Raw genomic sequence first — 19,903 nt, forward strand, 5'->3', positions numbered from 1 at the left:
AAACCAGGAGCAGCACTACTCCCTTACAGAATCTTATAGCAGAAGTATTCATTTTAGGAATTGTAACCTGCAACTGATAAGCTTAAAACATTAAGTTAAACAAGCAATTTCAGTTACTTCTGTTCCAAATGACTCTCATATTAGTAAAAATGCCTTGGGAAGGAAATTGAAGAAATAACTAATCTACTTGGGTCTTAGCAGAGATTAAAGCTTTCATCAAATGAGAAAACTTAGATTCAACTATCAATCCTCCAAAGTGGATCCAGATTTATCATGACTGTATGATCAAGGTAATTTTTTTGCCACTTTTTTAAACTGCACAAATTTAATTTTAGAAGGAGTGCACCAGTAAGAATTCACTATTACTTAGAGAATTAAAAAATGCTTGAGGACATTCCTTATGTCACTACTAAGAACTGGTAACATATGAATTCAGGCCACAACACATGCTTGAACTACATCAGGTCACAGTAAAGAGCATTTCTATTTATCTAAATAGAAAAGACTTACATATTTCATGAAACTTAAAAATTATTTCCCAATATTTAGCTTGGGATTTGTACAACCAGTAAGAAAACAATTTGACACTGGCTTCATGTTTCAAAAATCATGGCATACAGGTAAGAAGCATCAGCGTAAGAAGCATTTCAGAACTACATATCAAGTCTCTATATTGTCCATGTACACAAGATGGGAAAACTCCATGGTTCCTCACATTACATAATGCTTAGTTTCCTTTTTGTGCCTTTTGATTCAGGCCCTGAATGACAAACACTACAGGGCATGAAAATCTGGTCTCCCAGGGTGAAGTACTTTTTCTATTTCTATAGCAGCATGTAAAATTCAACCAATTAATCCTGGAAAAGTTAACAGCCCAGCAGAGTAAAGGAAGTCAAAATTCAGGAACAGAAATTACAGTCTAATAGGCCTTAATGACAAAGGCTCATCTTGAATTCAGGTGTAAGAGCAACTTATCTGCAAAAATACAAAGAACTGCATACACAGTTCCTTAATTTGGTGTGACTATCAATATCTCACGAAACAAAAGCTACATTAAAAACAGCACACTTACCACTTTAATGTCTGTTTAGTTTAAGTAACACTAAATTAGCTCAAGAACAAAACCAACACATATTAAATGTATTTATCTAGTTTTTAGATACACAGGAATATAATTTACTAATAATTGTTCCATAAAGCTGAGTCAATTATAACAACCTAGTTTCTCTTGTCACATTGGTGGATATTAAATACAGCAATATCTCCAGATTTTACCATGTTCCAAACTCTAAGATCTGCATTTTTCTCAGAAGCTTGTGATTTATAGCTTTTCATAAATGACAAGCCATCATTACCAGAACAGTCAAGTATTTAGGAAGACTGGCAGGCATAACAATGGAAGTAATTCTCCAGAAGTCATTGTAACTGTACAACATGTGGCAAAATAGTTTCCTAGAAAACTGATGCTGGATGTAAAACCTGCAGTGTTTGTGAGATTTAAGACTTTTTTTTCTTTCTGAGGTTCTGTCCTGCCACATACAGAGTGTCCAGAATCACCTTGGGTTGTAGATTCTCCAATGAAGTACTCAGAGTTTCCTGAATGCTTAAGAGATGGTGTTTAGCTTGTATAATCACTGGAGAAACAGGCTACAGCTTACCTAAGTAGGGAATACAAGGAGTCATCTTCAAGCTGCTGATATAGTCTCTAAGCCTTTTGTAATTATCTTCTTTACTCATAACATATTCCAGCTTGTCAAAGGTGGCTTTATCCTTCCGACTCAGCAACTAGGCAAAGAAAAAAAGAAGGCAAAACCACATGAGTTTAAGTTATTTCCTCTTTTACCCTTACAAGCACAGATTTCCACTTCCCCATTGTTGCTGCTGTTAGTGGTCTGCTGCTTTTTTCTGTTTTTTTTTTTTTTTTTATTTTAAACTGCTTCAAAAGTGCATCCTTTTCTCCTTAAAGGAGAGCACTTGGAAAGTTTACAATGAAAAACAACAATTCTGGGTGTTAAATTTAAAAATTCTTCTAAAAATTCAGCAGGTAAAAATGCTAGTATCCAGGAGTATCCTTCAGAAACAATACAAGTTACCAAAAAATGGATCTAGCTAACACACATCACAACTTCATGTGCTGTCCACATCAGCAGTATTCATGCCAATAACATTTTCATTCTGATTATCTGTAAGTGTGTTGGCTTGAGATGGGATGGAGTCAATTCTCTTCACAGTGGCTAGTATTGGCTATATCTTGGATTTGAGTAAGGATTTTATCTATGGTTTTTTACAGAAGGCTCATGGACTTGTATTCGTCTGCCAACTGGCAATTTTACTGGCTATTAAATATTACAGAAATGTCCACTTTGAACAGAAAACTTAAAAAGTCATGGCTCTCCTTCATTATCCATTCCCCTATCTCCAATTCCTTCCTTTGATAGTTAAAAGCAACCAGGTGCTCTTTGTAGGATGGGGAAAGTAAGTTAAGATATTTTCCAAACATCTTCCTGAACTGCTCCTGCAAAACTGCAGGAGATTCAGTGTTCCAAGTCCCAGTCAATTTTTCCCCTAGAATGCACTTACAAGGGTCAGATCACTGAATTTCTACACATATTCCCTTTCCACTTCAGTTAAAGGTCAACCTAGGTGAGCCTGATAGAAGTGAAATCTCCCTTCTGCAAATTCACTGTTGAAATAATTTATTTTTACTTCCTTTCCTATATCCAACTCTTCATGAAAACAGACAAACCTAGCACTGGCTTTCAGAAGAAAGCCACTAGTTGAAAGTGAATTGTCTTCCAGGACATACTCATCACTGAAATTCCAGCAATTAATTTGCATCTTTAATTCAGGTTTGGTTTCGACACTCAACTGAACAGCCTCTCCATTCATTAGAACTGCAGACTCTTCCAGAGAAGGAAGCAGCAGACTGACATGACTCCTTTCCAAACACCCAAGCATGACATTCATTTTCAAAGTTCACCTTCTCAAAGCTGTTTTATCAGCCTGGATCAGCTTCTTCTAATAATATCCTGAAACATTCTGCTGTCATTTAATGCCTGAAAGGTTTTTGTAGATCTGCAGACTGTAAGGTAAGACAAGACTAACAGATACAATAATGGCCTGATTTCAAGCCTGAATGAAATGAACTGCATTTTCCTCAAAACATGCTGATTTACACACTCTTATATAAGTCTGATCTATCTTTTCAGGCTCCTTGGATCATCTCATAACAAGCTGATCCTGCATGACTTCCCCTGGTGCTCCCAGGCCAATTCATGCCATGCTTCCACCTCCAGGGAGAAAAGTCCAGAGAAGCCCAGCACATTACAAGAGTGAGGGCCAAGTAAGAACCTATTTCTTAGTCCTTAGTTTTGGAGTTGCTGCTTTTTTAAGTAATGTTTCTTCTTCTGTCTCTTGGACAGAACAGTAAAGAGCTGTACATATGCAGAGACAATAAAAGCTAAGGCTGACAGTTTATAGCAGCAGGGAAGGATTTGGAGCTTTCCAAATTGCTCTTGGCTTTCTAGCTATAGTGTGCCAGCACTGAATACAACTTTCTTGAAATGCCAGCAAAAAGAGATGAGGCCTCAGGATGCTGGCTCACCCCACTTCACATGTTTAATGATTATTTGCTTTATTGCCTAAACCCTCACTGGTCATCTAGAATTCCTATACATTAAAAGGAGAGAAGCTAAATATTCTATTCTGTGAACTTTCTTGGAAAGGCTCACAATTCTTCTCAAGTTTTGAATGGGGCAAATCACACATTAAAAGCAGCACTTATTATTCTCCAGAGCTCAGAGTGTGTGCAGGCAATGAGCGAGACAAATTTCAGACAAATTCAGACATACCGTCAGAAGACATGCATTTCATTCTTTTAGGAACATTAGATTACCAAGCAAGTATTTAATGGCTCCTTTCAATTCTAGATTCCAGCCATTTAAGGTGGGTTTTTTTCAGGGAATGAATATACATGCAGCTATTTTCCTAACTTTGTAAATTGAGTTGATTGAGGGATGCTGCAAGCCATCTCAGAAATGGAGCTGAAATTCTTCCATGTTGAAGGTTTTGAAGGATTCCTGTGTAACTTACCAAGATGCCTTCATGACTCAAAGGCTTGGTGTGCCTTTTCTTGCTTTTAACATACAGAAAGCCAAAGGCTTAGAATTATCTTCAGGAATTTATAAGCTGAACTTCAAGAGAAGGACAACTAAATCAGTTTGCAGTGCACATTGCTGGGAGCTACCCTGCAACTTGAATTTGCAAAGGCTTATGTAAGATGATGAAAAGCACAGACTCGCTTGGGATTGTATGAGGAATCAAACACCTGCAGAAATGTGGAAGAAGGCACCTGGAATTTCAGAAGTTGGAAGAGGGATGAACTTTAAAGACTCATACAGTATGTCAAGAGCACACAAATAAACCTTGTAAGTGCAAACTAGTGTATAACTAAGCATCAAAAGAAACTGGGGACTCCTAGTTTTGAATGGCATCATTATGGTAGTAATTAATGTGGTTATTATTTATATATGGTAATAGTTAAATTTAATTTGAGCCATGTACAAAAAGAGATTTAAAAATCAACTCAGCCTCACAGTTACATAAAACTAATTCCTCAACATAAAATTTGAAAACCAGAAGTTCTCCTTGAGATCATTTTGAAGTGTTAATTTCACTAAGATTTCCTCAGAGAGATTTTTGGTATTTGGAAGCAATGTCTAACTCAATTTTGCATTTGCAAAATGTGACCAGAAATCGAGTATCTTGGCAGAAATGAATAATATTCAGTTTTGGGAATATTTATCAACTGAACAACATCTTCATGCAGTTATGAGACAAATACACTGATGCACTGATGTGTGTTCAGTGAAAACTTTCAGCTTTTTTTAGTGATCTACTTATATGTATCCCTTGCACAGGAGCATCTCAATCACCTTATTTTTTCTGTCACACTGAGTGTCACACTCATCTGAAAAAGCTGAAAAACTACACAATATATAGCTGAATAAGGACTGTTTTCTAAGCTCTAAAGTATCAATGAACAAAAGAAACTCCTAATATTCCTATCGGGGATATAATGATTAACAATATTAACACCAGTCAAAAACCAGATGAGAAATAACAATTATTCCAAAGAATACTGTACTTTCACAGCTGTACAAAGGAATCTGATGGAGTTTTAACTATGAAATGATAATTAAAGGTTCTAGAGTTAGTTATCAGTCAGAGAAACAACGAATCTCTTTATGGAAACTGAATAAAGAGTTTCTGAACATCTGCTCTCCATAGCTAACAAAAAAAAAAAATTCCAACACTATAAACCCCTAAATGATTAAAGTATGACCTGCTTTGGCATTCAGAATTTTCCAGCAACTAAATACAAAATAGCTTCTGGCCACATGAGAAGCCTCTGCATTTAGCAGAATCTGCAGGGAACTATTTTTCAGAGGAAAATATTTCTACAGCAGAATGGAAAAAAAAAATAAGAGGAAACCATAGACTTCAGAGGAACTACAAATATTATGTACACAGCAGAAAAAAGTTAAAGCTCTCTGCAGTAACTGCTGCATCCTTGAAAACCAGCTTAGGAATGTAATACTTACCTGAGAGCAGCTGAACCCCACACCCCTGTCCCTGTCCTGCTCACTTACCGCCCATGTCTTGGTCAGCCTGAAGATGGGAGCACTCTGGAGACCTGACACCACTGCCATCAGTGCATGCAGGTTATTCAGCTCATACAGTTTCTGAGGACAAAAAAAAACAGACAAATAATAGCAATAAACAACATTCCAAGTGCTGTCAATAATGAGTACAGAATAAATAACAATACAAAGATAATGAAGTGTTAGAGTGAACTGCTGTGTACACAGACCACTTTTACAGCACCTCCTCATTTTTTATTACTGCATCTCTATGGTTCTGGATTAGACTAACTAGCTGTTTCACAGCCCATAGAGAACCCTTAAAAATATAGATATAGACACATATTGGGGAATATATTAGAAGTGCCAGAAATTTTCTGACATTCAAACCCAACAAATTCCTTTCATGGCATTCAATAGTGGTTTAAAACAACATGCCAGGAAGGACAATCCAATGGTGAATGATGTAATCATGTCAGTACCTAAAGTTTATGCAACTACCAAGGCTATATCAAAGCACCTAAAAAACATCTTAGCAGGATGAAATGAAGGAGGTAAATTTCAAAAGCCACACAGCTGGAGTACCCCTCTCACTGAAAGGCCATTTCTGAAATATGACAACTGACCAGTGGAAAGCAACAACCCAATCAAAATTGAACAGCAAAAACATTAGGGTAAAAGAATTCCCTTAAAAACTCTACAAAGCACTGTCTTAAGTGCATTTGGAATTTCCCTCCCTTTTCTTTTTCTTCTCCCTCTGTCTCAAAAACAATCCATTGCCTTGGCCAAGTAACTACTGGTAGTAGTGTCATGAAAGCTTAGAAATAGTCTGGAGGAAAATGCTCTTCCTGAAGCTCTTCTGCAACATCAATTGTTCTGATAACTGTGAGCTCCCAGAGATCCAAACTACCTTCACTTTTGGTGCAGTGCACCCAAACTGAGGTTTTACCTCTAACAGAGAGACTTTGCTAAGGAGAAATGATACTCAATCACAGTATTAAAAATCTTGTTTTATTCATTTGAATAAACCTACCACCAAGGTAGGTTAGGATTCCAGCAAGAAAAAATAAGGAACCCTTCCTATTAAAAAAAATGGTGGATATCCTTTTTCCTATTTGGAACTCAGCTTACTTCTTGCTTAGGAAGCCCTTCAAGAGGCAAAAGGACAAAAACACTAGACCAAAGGAGAACTGACTAAATGCTGAACATCAAAGGAAGGATAAAAGCCAAAACCAAGGATGGTTTTCTGGCTTACAGTTTTGGAACAGGGCAAATTATTATCTCTCTACTTAATACACTTGCCAGGAAACTTACAGCTTTTTATGGAACAAACTCCTGTCAAGTATCAATCAGAAATGCCACTTTTAATGGCACCCCAGTAGCATTTCCAACCTGGAAGCTCAGACCCCCATGATTCCAGCATGTCCTGCTGGGGAAATTTGGACAGTGGAAGTTTTGCCCATACCTTTTGCTGAAGTGCTTCCCTCTCCTCATCCTCTTTTGGGAGGATTCTTTAAAAACCAAGTGTAAAGGGTAATCAGTATTTTGTGGGACAAGGTGGAAGGGGTTGGATGTTTGTCATACACCACAGCCCTGTTGTCCTTCCAAGCAGTCCTGCTTAAGTTTGTCCCTCTGCTTACACAATAACCCTTTTTCCTCACACACACATCCCAAGCAAAGTAATAAAATTCACTGACCCAAAGGACTGAAATGATCAGAAATGATCATTTCTGATCAGAAATGAAAAGAAGGGCTTTCCCAGCTGCTGCCAGCAGTGAAACAGAAGTCATCACCAACCAGGACAGTCTGGGAACTTCAGGGGAATGCAGCTGTAAGGTCTAATTACTTCATGCATTAAGCACTGTAGATGAGATACCATTTAAGGACTGCCAGCTATACACAGGTTGGCACCATAAGGAATTCACTGTAGAGTGCATTTACAGCTTCTCTAAAGAAAAGGTAATTAGTGTGACCTGTGGCACCAAGCTGCTTTGATAATAGCTCTGGATAACTCCCTTCAACAGCCCCCACTGCAGTAACTTCATGTCAGCAGCCATATGTAAGCAAAGCCAAGGAAACCAGCACAGAGCTAAATGAACTGATATAAAAAACACTCCATACAGAGCTTCTTGTTTTTGTAACTGATTTTTACAGCTGACAGATAGGCAAAGTTCAATTATCTGTTTGTTAGAGCACCTAACTGCCTCCAAGCCAGCAGCATTCCAAGAGGCACTGCAGCCTGCAGGACACTGGTGAGGTCTTGCACATTCAGGGTGCTGCACCCAAGGCTGATCCTGCAACACCCAGTATGGCCAGTCCCATCCCAGTATGAACCAGACCTGAGCCCACCTGGCTTCCCACATCTTCTGCACTATGGCCACACAGAGCTAAACCTCCCTCTGCTATGGAGGGACACGGATCATGAATCCAATTTTTTTATGTTTGCATTTCAAACAAAAACACAAGAATTTACTTTTAAAAACACATGAGAGGAAGATACATTAACTCACCAAATTTCAAAGCATGTTCAAGAGAGACCATTAACACTTTATGACCACAGCATGATTATTGAGCAAAGCCTGTGGAATCCTACAAAATCAGTTCTTGCTTTGCCCAAAGTTAAGAGTCAAATCCCGCAGGAGTAAAATATTGCTTCAATAGAAAGGGCTTGTCAAGACAGGGAATGTGCTTGAATATAAAATTCATTTATTAACAAATATTTTACATCTTTTTTTTGCAGGTAACCTGAGGTTGTCACAGCAGTCAGCTATAGTAAAAGGCAGCCACCATTTGACAGCAGAAACTTGAAAAACGTCCCCTTCTTCTCACTGTGAAGCAGTTTCCCTTTATTTGAAGGGCTCTGTGTCATTCCAGATTTGCTGACCCTTTTCTTATGAAAGGCTTTAGGCAAGATTGAGAACTCCAAAATGTCTTCTGAATCAAAGTCTATTTTCAAACCCCATCTTAAAAGTTGATATTACTTGAGTAAGAGATAAAAGATGCTTTCCTTCCAATGGTAAAAGCAAGCAAACCACTTCTGTTCTAATGCTGCATAAACTGACTGTACATTTTGTAACAACACAGAAGCCAAACAGTTACTGATGTGAACAGAAACAACCACAGCTAAGTCAGGTATCAAAATATATCCCCAGGAGTATTTTTGAACTGACCAAACTGGGAATAAAACCTTTGATCATGGTGAATCCCACATCCCCTTCAAAATACAAATTCTTACCTTTGCAGTTTTGATGTAGTGGCTCAAAACCTCAGCTCGTATTTTTAAAGTCTGCGCATGCAGAATCTCTCTAACAACCCAGAAGCTTACCTAAAATATAGAAAAAATGCCTTTTTAAAAAATACAAAGTTTCAACACTATACTTTCAAAATTTATATTTATTTTTATTGAAGTATCATCTGTGGAAACAGACTTGAGTTCAGGGTAAGCTTGAGGATGAGATCACAAATAAAGCAAATGGCAAAACGCTTGAACTTCAAACAGTGCTCTCCAAGGAAAATAAAATCATAAAGAAATGTTATGAAAAGCCTACAAAATTAAGGAATATAAACACTAACACTGAATCATGTCCATTGGTTTGCTTTCCCATAACATCAAAGCTGTGTTACTTAACTCTTACATGAATTGAACAGCTTCAACTATAATTCACTGACATTTCCAACATCTCGGAAAAAAAAATTAACCCTGAGCAAAGTAAGAATGTAAGGTAGGAAGCTCTGTCATAACCTAGCATCTAGTTTATACTCTTATTTCAGGCCATGCCAATTACCTGCTGATGTACAGCACAATATCATACTCCCAGTTAAGCTCTCTAGGACTGACTACACTGCTGTGCAAGATCTCTGCTAAATTCAGTATAAAGAATGGCTGCTGCATTTCATCCTTACATTAATGTCTAATAAAGGCTGTACTTTAAAAGTATTTGGCAATATGTGTAAACTCCACTGTTTTCTCTTCTGTGCTCCCTCCCACCCTCTGCTCTCACAAAGAATGATAAAAATTAACAACTTTCATAACTGTAGAAAAGCAGTAGCAAAGAACTAGCAGAGGGTAACAAATACTGCAGCTTTTATTAATGTATTTGCTATGAGTTAGGAAAAAATTAACTATCATCAAGATACAGCATGACAGGTATTCACAAAACTATTAAAAAGTGTTGAAATGTTTGAAGAAATTTACTCTAAGTTTACTCTTACACTTAAAACCTTTCAACATGTCATTTTGCTTTGATTTTTGAAGTGATGCTAAACTACTTCTTGCAAACTAACATCGTGTATGTATTCAGGTTCCTGGCCAAAATCTCAATTAGAAAAATGAAATATCTGTTTCACTTTGTTCAGTACAATAGCTCCTAAGGCAGAAAAGAGCACAAGATCCACACCTCCAAAATTATTAGACTGACAGAGAAGCTCCAAAGATCTGATGAAAACTGGAACATTAAATCACAACAGCTCTCTGGAACTAAGAAATGGAAGACTGACAAGAAACCCACAGAAAATCCCCACAAGCATCTTACATAAGAATCACTTTCCTTTGGTCTGTTTGTCTAAGATTGTATTAGCCAGGAAAGAATTAATCATGGAGCTCAGGTTTCCATTTCCTTTCATTTTTCTTCATTTTCTTTACTCTTTCTTTTTTGCAAAGCAAAATATCTGCTGACAAACTGTGCTATCCTCACAAACAAAAAGTGGTTCCATGTGATTAAAAAATTCCAGCATGTTGCCATGCTCAAAAATGGCAGATGTTTTGAAAACACTGCTTAAAGTTAAAAGGAGAAAATAGAAAAAAAATTGTCTCATATTTGATGGTACATCATCAAATTGTAATAATCTGAAAATCATTGTAACAGTACTTGTATTTATTCCCTTTGTTTAGTTACAGAATAATTTACCCTTAAGGACAGGGCTCCAAGTGCTGAGACAATCTCAGGAGTAGTGAGAGAAAAAGAGAATTTAAACTCTTGCACTTTCTTCATTGTTTAGGAAACAAAAATTTGTAGATACATAGGTCTTCTCGAGTATTTTCTTAAATTAAATATCCTGAAGGTGTCCTTACTGAGTCCTGCCAGGAGCAGGGATTGGCACTCGATGATCCTTATGTGCCCTTCCAACTTGAGATATTCTTTGATTCTATAAAATATAGAAGTACTAAATACCTAAAATATTTGACAGTACTTCAAAATTTTGTCATACAAAGCTTGACTTCAGTTTGGTGCTCTGCTGCAGTTACACAGCTTGAGAAAAAGAACTTATTTCCCCTGATTGAACAGCGAGGTTTTAAGGAAACACTTTCCTGCGGAAGATCAAGGGAATTAAAATTTTTAGCACAGATTTCTGTATCATAAAGAATCAGGTAAGGACAACACACACAATATTCAATATTCAACACCAACAGAACAGACAGCTGGGGATACAGTATAGTCACCCCAAGACAACCTTGAGATCTCAAATCTCTGATTTTAAGTTGACAGTGTTGATGCAACAGGAGAATGGCTGTGATGGGCCACACGCTTGCTCAGAACACAGAGCAACACTCCAGCATTTTCATCAGGATAAAGACCCCCTGATTCCTCTGCAGGTCCTGACTTCTGTGAAAGTTCAGTGGTATGACAGAGACAGAGACACTGTGACACACAAATGCCCAAGGAAGCCTGGTTTCTGCCCCAGTTCCAGACAGACCCAAGCTCTTGCAGGAAAAGAAAAAATCCCAAACAAACCAGAACAAATTTCCTTTGAAGCTTAGAGCCCTCCAGTCCCTTCAGTGACAGAGTAGGCAGGAGATACAGAATTAAACATACTTAATCACTTCCACTTCAACCACTTCCAGTCCTCTCTGATGTGTTTTTACTGACATAAACACTGGGTTATGGCCGGTCTTGTCTATTAACTGGCATCTTTAGAGAGCACCATAACCTAATGCATTGCACATACGGAAAAAAAAATAAATTAAATAAACTCTTCTGTTTCATTCCTTACATAAATAATATGCATTTGTTCCATATATTCCACTCTTGCTGCATGTAAATGTTATTGTACCAACATCAATCAGCTACATGACTCTGAGACTTTGTCTATCAATACCTTTGATACCAGTGCAAGGCAGCATTTAAAACCTTGACATATAACTACATATTTATATTCTTCCCTATTAAAGTCAACTGAGAATAACAGGCTTAACTTTGAATATATCTGCTCTTGAATCACATCTTAGGATTTTTAAATTATCCCATATTTGCTTTATCTGAAATTCCAATTCTATTATACTGGTGCTTTTAAGTTTATAGTCATTGCTTCCAAAATTATCTTTGCTTTCTGTGCTAATCAAAAGATAGACAAATTCAAGAATATCCCTTTAATAGTTTCTGGATTTTTCTTTCAGGTATCTTCCATGCATACTAACCATTCCATTCCTTAGTTTCCAATAATCCTAGTTAAATCCACTGCAATTCAGCAACACTATAATATTCAAGAAAAAGTTCATACAATGTTTGCATTTGGGTTAAAAAAGAATGCAAAAAACTCAAAAGATACCCATAAACAGTGTCAGTAAAATATAAAATTTTCCTTTTGCAATCTCTTCCTTTAAAATTGTTCCAATGTACTGAATCTAGCTGACAAGTTTCTCTAATATTTTAAGCTCTGTGGCAGCAGAGTTCCAGTCCCATTTAAACAAAATGCTCAAGACAGATTTTCAGTTGAGTGTCTCTGATAACCAAGAGACCAATAGTGACCTTTACACAAACAGTTACCTTAAAAAAAACCTGTTTATTTGAAACATATGATAAAAGTTCATTTTCAAAAGGTTAAGACACTGATCTAGTAAGTGAACTTTGCAATTGTGCACTCTGACAGGTTTACCAGTAAGAGCAAGCATACAATTCACTTTCAGAAAAAATCTGAAAAATGAGAGATCAGAGTTTAAAAAAAACAAGTAAAAAAGTTACCTATTTTTTAAAGAAAGTTAATATTAGATATGTAGATCAATATAATATTATTTTATGCAAAAAGTGAGAGCTGTTTATGGTTTTCCTTTGGCAAGCTGGGGGCAAAAAGAGACAGATGCATAATGCCTAATTTAAACCCAGTGAAACTTCAAAGGTTAACAAAATTTTGAGACATGTATTCTGCATGAGAAGGCCACAAGTCCCTATGACTTTCCCAATTATTTATTTTAGGACTGAGCATTAGAACTCCCCAGGTAAATGGAACAGAAACAATATCTATCCTTTTCCCTCTCTGCTCCTATACTGATGGCTTCCTTGATGCCAGAACAAAGGTTGATATAGGTCCTTACTCCCCTGATAAAATTTCCCCTTTTTCCTTCTGGCTATTGAGCATATTTTAACAATTCTTTAGTATGTCTGAAGTTGACTTCAGGCAGTTCCTGCAGTTCTTCAGTAAAGCATCTAACAACAACTGAGAAGGGAAGTCCTTGGTAAATTATACTGTCTAACATGTTTTTACTACAAAAACATTCCACAATATTCAGCAAAACTAAACATTTCTTGGAAGAGTCAACTTCCATGAATAAGCAAGGCAGCAAATGTTGAAATCAGGGGCGTATAAATGAGATTGGAGTCAAAACCATGAGTGTTTTTAGCCTATACATTCTAACAGGAGAAACTTCAGAAGCTAGATCAGGAGAATTTCAACTAAATGCAGAACAGCAACAAAAACCAAGAACTCCCAAATTCTTGACCAAACACCCCAGATCTCAGTAGATGGTACAGTCACAAAAAGTTTTCAGTGTAACATTTTCTCTTCAGTCCAGTGCACAATCAGGCAAATGTCCAAAACCCAAACCCAGACAAGCATTTCAGTCAGTAGGTTAAGAAATATTCTTAGTGCCATCAGTGAAAGGAAAGGACTTGATCATATCCTCAATGTAAGCAACCCAGAAAAGTGAGAAAGTACACAAGAATTGATAGGGGAAAGAAAAACACTGAAAAACTGAGAGGTTTGGTCTGAGTTTCAGATGATTAACAAAGATCTTTCTGAGACTGGGTACAGAGGTTAAGTTTGCAAGTTTGTAAGTTTGAGACATGATTAAAAACATTTACAAGAGGAGAAATGAGAGCAATAGAATTACTTCATCTGAGAGAGAAAATATGGCATTACTTAAAAAGAGCACCACAGTTTTGAGAGATGATTGGGTAACTACACAGCTGGACTCATCTAGCTTTAATTGTGGAGAACAGGAGAATTCTGTTCTTCTTTTAATAGTTGATTTTATACAGAGAAATTGTTGAGGAAGAAAACCATAAATCTCAAATATACTACCTAAAAATTACGCCAAATAGAGAGTTAAAGAACAAATTTTTTACAGAAAAATTGTTTGGAATTTTTAAAAGTTTGCATAGAATCAACTTAAAAAGAGGCTTCTATTTCTAGGGACAAAAACATCTATGTGAAGCATAAGACACTCAACTAACAGAAGGAAATTACATCTAATTACTAACCCAGAAATCCTGTATGGCAAGCCTTTAACCTGCAATTATGATTCTGTCTCTATATAAAAACCAGCAGTTCTGGGGAAAACATGCACTTTTCATCGATTGCTGCTACTTAAAACAGAATATTTCTTCAACACTGGTTTGGTCTTTCTGCATATCCTGTAGATATAGTATCTGCAAAAAGGATTTCCTTAAGTTGTCAAGTAATCAGTTGTTATCCAAAACAAAAGTGATGTGCCAGAACACTTAATCCCACAGACTTTCTAAAGTGTGTACATTTAATAATGCTGGAAAAAAAATAACTCACATGATTGAATCTTCTGGTGAAAGCAACAGCATTTGGTGCAGAACTGTATTTCTCTTTTTTATTCCAGCCACAGCTTGCCAGCTCCTGGGAGAAAAAGGATGAAAATTCACTTCTTTAATTTAGTGCATAGCACACGTTCAGAGCCAAAGGCATATAAAGACACAAATCTTGTAAGTTTTAAAATAACAACACATTAAAGTAATAGTTATACTTGTTCTGATTCCTTCTGCAAATTGAGATTCCACAATTATAATTTCTGAATTGTGTTTATTGGATTATTACAAATCATCATTTGCTGAATTAGAGCTTTCCTAATTTTGTTACCACAGAAAAATCTGCTTTAAAAGTGAATCTGAGCTAGAGAGCCATATGACCTATTGTATTTAATCAATTACTGAAGATATTTAGAGACAATACACCTACTTAACTCAATCTAAGTCGTCCCATATTTTAACTTGGCATGTTGCATTAAAGAAATACCAAAAGAAGTGTCATAATTTGCAGTAATAATGAAAGAAACACTATTTTCAGTTTTCCCTTCCAAAGAAGCCTATTTTGGGAAACTGCATCATCTTGTTATTTACTATCACTTAATTTCAACAATTTTTTAAATTAAAATCACAAATAACTAAATGTACCAAAATGAGCTCTTCCATTTGTATACAGCAGCACATGAATAGAGGCAAAGACAGCATTCAGCACACAACCTGTTCCACAGCACTACCAAGAAAAATAATCAATATAGACACAACTTAATTATTTAAGTGGTATAACAGCAAAGTACAGCCTTCATTTTTCACTTAATTGTGTCTTCCTTCCAGACCATCCACTCTGAAGTGCTCTCATTTTACCACCATGCTGAAAACTCCTCACTGAAGCTAGATTCACACTACATCCAGCTACCATACAACTTAGGTAAGATGACTCAACATGTAACAAATAATTGTGCCATTTAAGACATGGATTAAAAGAATTTGGTATCTGGATAGTCTAAGTTCTAATTTTTTAAACTTTTTAAAATCAGAAACTTCTTAGCATCTTTCCAACCAATGTCCCAAAACTACTAAAGAATCTCATTTCACTTAAGAGGCACTGAATTCTTCTACTTGAAGTTTGTAGTGTGCTGGTATTTGTTAGAGAAGACCCAGAGATTCCTGGCTGGGCACTAGAAATGCACAATTTCTGGCTTAGTATTACGGGCAATTCCTTCAAATTTCAGTAGAAAGTTGTACCACCTAAATTTACCCAGGAAAATGTGGCATATTCATCACAGGAAAGCACAATCCCTGTACTTACACCTCCACTTCAATGAGTATGCATGAGACAGCCACACAGCTCTGCATTACTCCTGTTCCAAAGGACAGCAGGCTGCTGGCGAAGGAGCCATTCAAGAGACTCTTGATTACATTCTCTATCCCTCAACATCTCTAGTTTCCACTGGAATCACAGCTCTGCACTAGGAGGAACACAAGGGTATTCATCCACTGGCATCTGATAACCCTTCCTTAACAGCAGGGAAAAATTAGCTGTCACCTCAGGTTTAGGGAAAACACAGAAATTTCTTACAAATTCAGGACATGTTCTCCAATTTCAATTCTCATCACTGAGTGAAAAACTCATAATTATTCTGGGCAGAAGCTCCCCATTTTCCTGGCCTTGTACAGGGTAAAGACATCAGTGGCAACAGATATGAGAATAGTGCAAAACAAAAGATCCTGCTCCTGCCTGGGAAGACACACATCCAGACCTCCCAGTGATGCTGAGGCACAGTCACACAGGCACTCAGAACCTGCACCATCAGTTCCAATTCTTCAACAGCTTAGGGTGACAGCCACACCACCACTGAGGGACAGACACAGGAAAGGCACAGAGCTTCCAGATTCCAAAAGCATCTTCCCCTCCCTTTAGGAAGTGTACAAAACACTTGCTCCTCTCACTTGCAAGACTCCTCTCCCTCATGCAGCCAACTTTGTTTTCTCTCATCTTCAAACTGAAAGAGGAGTGGTTTCCCTTTGCCCACCAGGTTTCCCAGCACGACCACCTGATCCTTCTGCCTCAGGGTCCCCCTGCTCAGAATCCTCTGGCCCCTCTCTAGAACCTGTCTGTGTGAACTCCATGCCCTTGGCACTGCCATCCCCCTGCCCAAAGATGCCACCAGCAGAAGAGCAGCCAGCAAGGTTTTCGTCCTGCCTGGATTTGGCCTGGAGTGGTCCCACACAGTCCCAACAAGGACACATTGGACTGAACTCACAATGACAATGAAACACACACACCACACAGAACTGAGAAACTACTCATGTCCTTCTATAAAGATACCCACTTCTCTGCTAAACAGGCTGTACTGTCTATGTCTTACTTTATTTCTTCATCTACCTTTAGGATTCCCCTTTTCCACCAGAAGTTTCAAACCTGAAGTATTCCCCAGGATTATTTCCTTAGTCTGCCAGTCAGTTCAGGAACAGGAGCTACATCACTACAACCACCAATTTCTTATTTAATGTGGAACATTTAAACTGATGTGAAAAACTGAACAACATAGGATTGAGATAGAAAAACTGAACTTTCTCTGTAACTCATTTTGGTTTTCATTCCCTTTTGAATACACAGTATTTTATTTTCCTTAACAAAATACTGTGGGAACACTTAAATTATAACCAGTACTACACAGCAGAGACTGAGAATGTATTTCTCACAAACACCTTTATCTAGGTCAAAGGGAAAGTCTCAAAAAGAGGAGAAGAGAAGCAAAGATTAACAGTGGAACCATTCTACAACTTAAAAGAGTAAGCAGAGATTAAGAATACTCAGTAAGTGAATTTTTTTTCTGCTTAGCCTGGTGAAGCAGAGGGGACAAAAAGGTTGAAGACAATAACCCAGTAGAGATTTTCAATACGAACACATATGGGCAAATAATTTTGGATGATGTACTAAAATATGTAAAGCAAGTAATCAGATTTTCCAAAAAAAGCAAACTGATGTGTTCTGCAAGGGGTCATGTGGCTGTTACTTAATGTTAACATAAGACCAGCAGCACAGCCAAGCAAATCTAAAACTCCCTTCTTTTACAGTAAAGCAGAGCTTGACAGTCACTGCTCTCTAGAAAGCCACAACCACTACAAGAGAGAGAACAAAAATCAACACTTGCCATTCCCAGGGAATAGAAGGAAATCTCATGACTGACTGAGATAACTCTGTACTTTTTTCCCCTCTAAAAATTAAAATACAAATTTGCTGCATTCATAGAGATAGATATCTATGTCAGAGAGGTGTGTTCTTTATAATCTTTATTTTTATACCGCAGCCCACTAACTATTAATTAACAAACAAACAGTAATTCCTTCTCCTTTCTCAGAAGTAACTTGCAGGTGTTTTTAATGACGAATGAAGGTGGCGTCCAGAATCCAGGAGTGATACAGCTCAGGCAGAGGATCATGTCACTAAAGAGTATCTAACCATGGTAATGGTTCAAGTCTCTGCTTCTGCCTCATCCCAAATGTAAAAGGATCCATCTCTCTCCTTAATCACAGATTCTCTGGACAATGCTAAAGCTTCCAGTCTGTTTTCTCACCAAGTATGAAATGATGAGCTGCAGTGGGCAGTGTGCAGGAACTTGAACAAACATGTCAACCAACAATATTGCTAAAAATTTGAATATAAACAGAAATAATTTTATTTACCTGCTACAAATAGAGGCAAAAAGCTGCCAAAGTATGTAAGTGAGCATGTATAGGTGTGAGCATGTTCATGGATTTTGATGCTAAGAAAAACTATTACATATTGCTTTGGAAAGTGTTATTCAGCTCTTTTTTAAACATAACCAAGATGAAATTCTGGTATTGCTTTTTATTGAAAAAAAAGCCACTTGTAATAATTTAAGAACCATGTTAAAATGAGGAAAATTCAACACAGTAATTTAAAAGATATTTAAAGAATACTGCTCACACAGCCTAAAGATGAAAATTCATCTCCAGCAGTTAAAAAAATTAAGCACCTCTGGGTACATCTTTCAGAAACTTTACTCAAGAAAATAAATAACACACATTAAAGATTAGAAAACTTCATTCAGATACTATTCTGCAGTTTTGAAAGCAAAAGGAGATTCACAACCCATGTAACAAAGATTTGCTGGTGAATTACAAATTGCAATAAACACCCTGTTTGTAAATCACAGCACACTGGGGAAAAATACTGCTCCTCATCTCCCACCATGCATGCAGATGAGAGCTGTGAAATTCAGTATCAGTATTTAGAATGAAAAAACCCAATGCCTTTCAGTCACTCACTGAAGACTCAGTTTAGGAGCCCTTTTATACAGGTGAAATCACCTCAACAGTGTTTTGTTTTCTAATTACAGACTCCACAATGCTTGAGTGTACATGCCAAGGGATGGATAAAGATTTACAAGTTGATTGAAGACATTTTTTCTGAGTAGCTTTGGAGCACCTTTAACATGCACATTATGTTTATCCTGATCTTCTAATAGGATCTCTCTTTTTTAAAGCTCTTCTCCAAAGTTTTAAAGCATTTTGCCCTTTTATCTGACTCTTTAAAATGTTTTCCTCATATATATGTCTGTGTACTACTTTTGGCAATGTTAAGTACTGCTCTGAAGTAGGTTCAAATCAGATCAAATGGAAAGCTCTCCAAAGGATTAAACCAACAAGAACTCCAAAACCCAAACTAAAAAATGAACCAAAAATCACATACAGATCCACAAGTGCTGGGAAATACCTTGCTGAAATACTATGAAAGTTGAATCCTGGCATCTTCAAGTACAGATCAAATAATGGCCTCCCAAAAAATTCCCAAGTAACAAGAACTATGAAATCAATAATCACAGCCAGGAGATTGAGCAGGTTTCTCCACTTGAAACAAAATATTCTTTAGCGTGTCAGAAGAGTGACATAACAAACCTGCTGCCAGTGAAATAGCTTGTGATGGACTGAAGTGACTGATGACCTGAGAAATACTTCCACAGTACTGACAAAACGGACAATAAACTGAAAAATAAACCCTCAAAAGTGCAAAACAATGCCAGTGGTACAGAATGAGGAGAAAAATTCATCATTTATTACAGTCACTGTGGAGATGCTGAAATGAGCTAAAATCAAGTCAGTAAAAATCTAAAAGCAATATGACATTACATAAAAACAAACAAGAGAACACAAATGATCAATGCATTTTCCCAATGCATCCACAGATCACACACATCTTGAATGCCACTACAACCATTTTCATTTTGCCAAAGGAAAAGTGAAGCAGTTAAGGAAATACAGGAGAGAATGAAGTATTAAAACAGGTATCAGCAGCTGAAAGCTAGAACATTATGATCAGAATTATCAAATCATGTCATTCAGAAACACTAAATCCCACATGCTTCATCTCCAGCACCAGCTGAATTAAATACCAACATTAGTCCCAAAACAGACTATTAGTTCCAGATATTTCTCTGTTAAAAAAAATTTTTATGGTTCAGAGTTGTATGA

At 37.0% G+C, this 19,903-nt stretch overlaps 1 protein-coding gene across 4 annotated transcripts in view; it reads right to left on the reverse strand.

The window, feature by feature from the left end:
* The window catches only part of RALGPS2 (Ral GEF with PH domain and SH3 binding motif 2), a 109,200-nt gene that overhangs the window by 55,826 nt on the left and 33,471 nt on the right, over positions 1-19,903 (reverse strand). For all 4 annotated transcript variants that reach the window (XM_079313753.1, XM_079313751.1, XM_079313752.1 and 1 more), the window contains exons 5-8: positions 14,418-14,501; positions 8,878-8,967; positions 5,652-5,744; positions 1,659-1,785 (exon numbers count right to left, since the gene is read on the reverse strand). In XM_079313753.1, the coding sequence (XP_079169879.1) occupies positions 1,659-1,785; positions 5,652-5,744; positions 8,878-8,967; positions 14,418-14,501 (394 nt within the window). The remainder of the gene's footprint in view (positions 1-1,658; positions 1,786-5,651; positions 5,745-8,877; positions 8,968-14,417; positions 14,502-19,903) is intronic.

This window comes from Erithacus rubecula, assembly GCF_903797595.1.
Source record: "Erithacus rubecula genome assembly, chromosome: 10".
In the NCBI taxonomy this organism is placed as follows: domain Eukaryota; kingdom Metazoa; phylum Chordata; class Aves; order Passeriformes; family Muscicapidae; genus Erithacus; species Erithacus rubecula.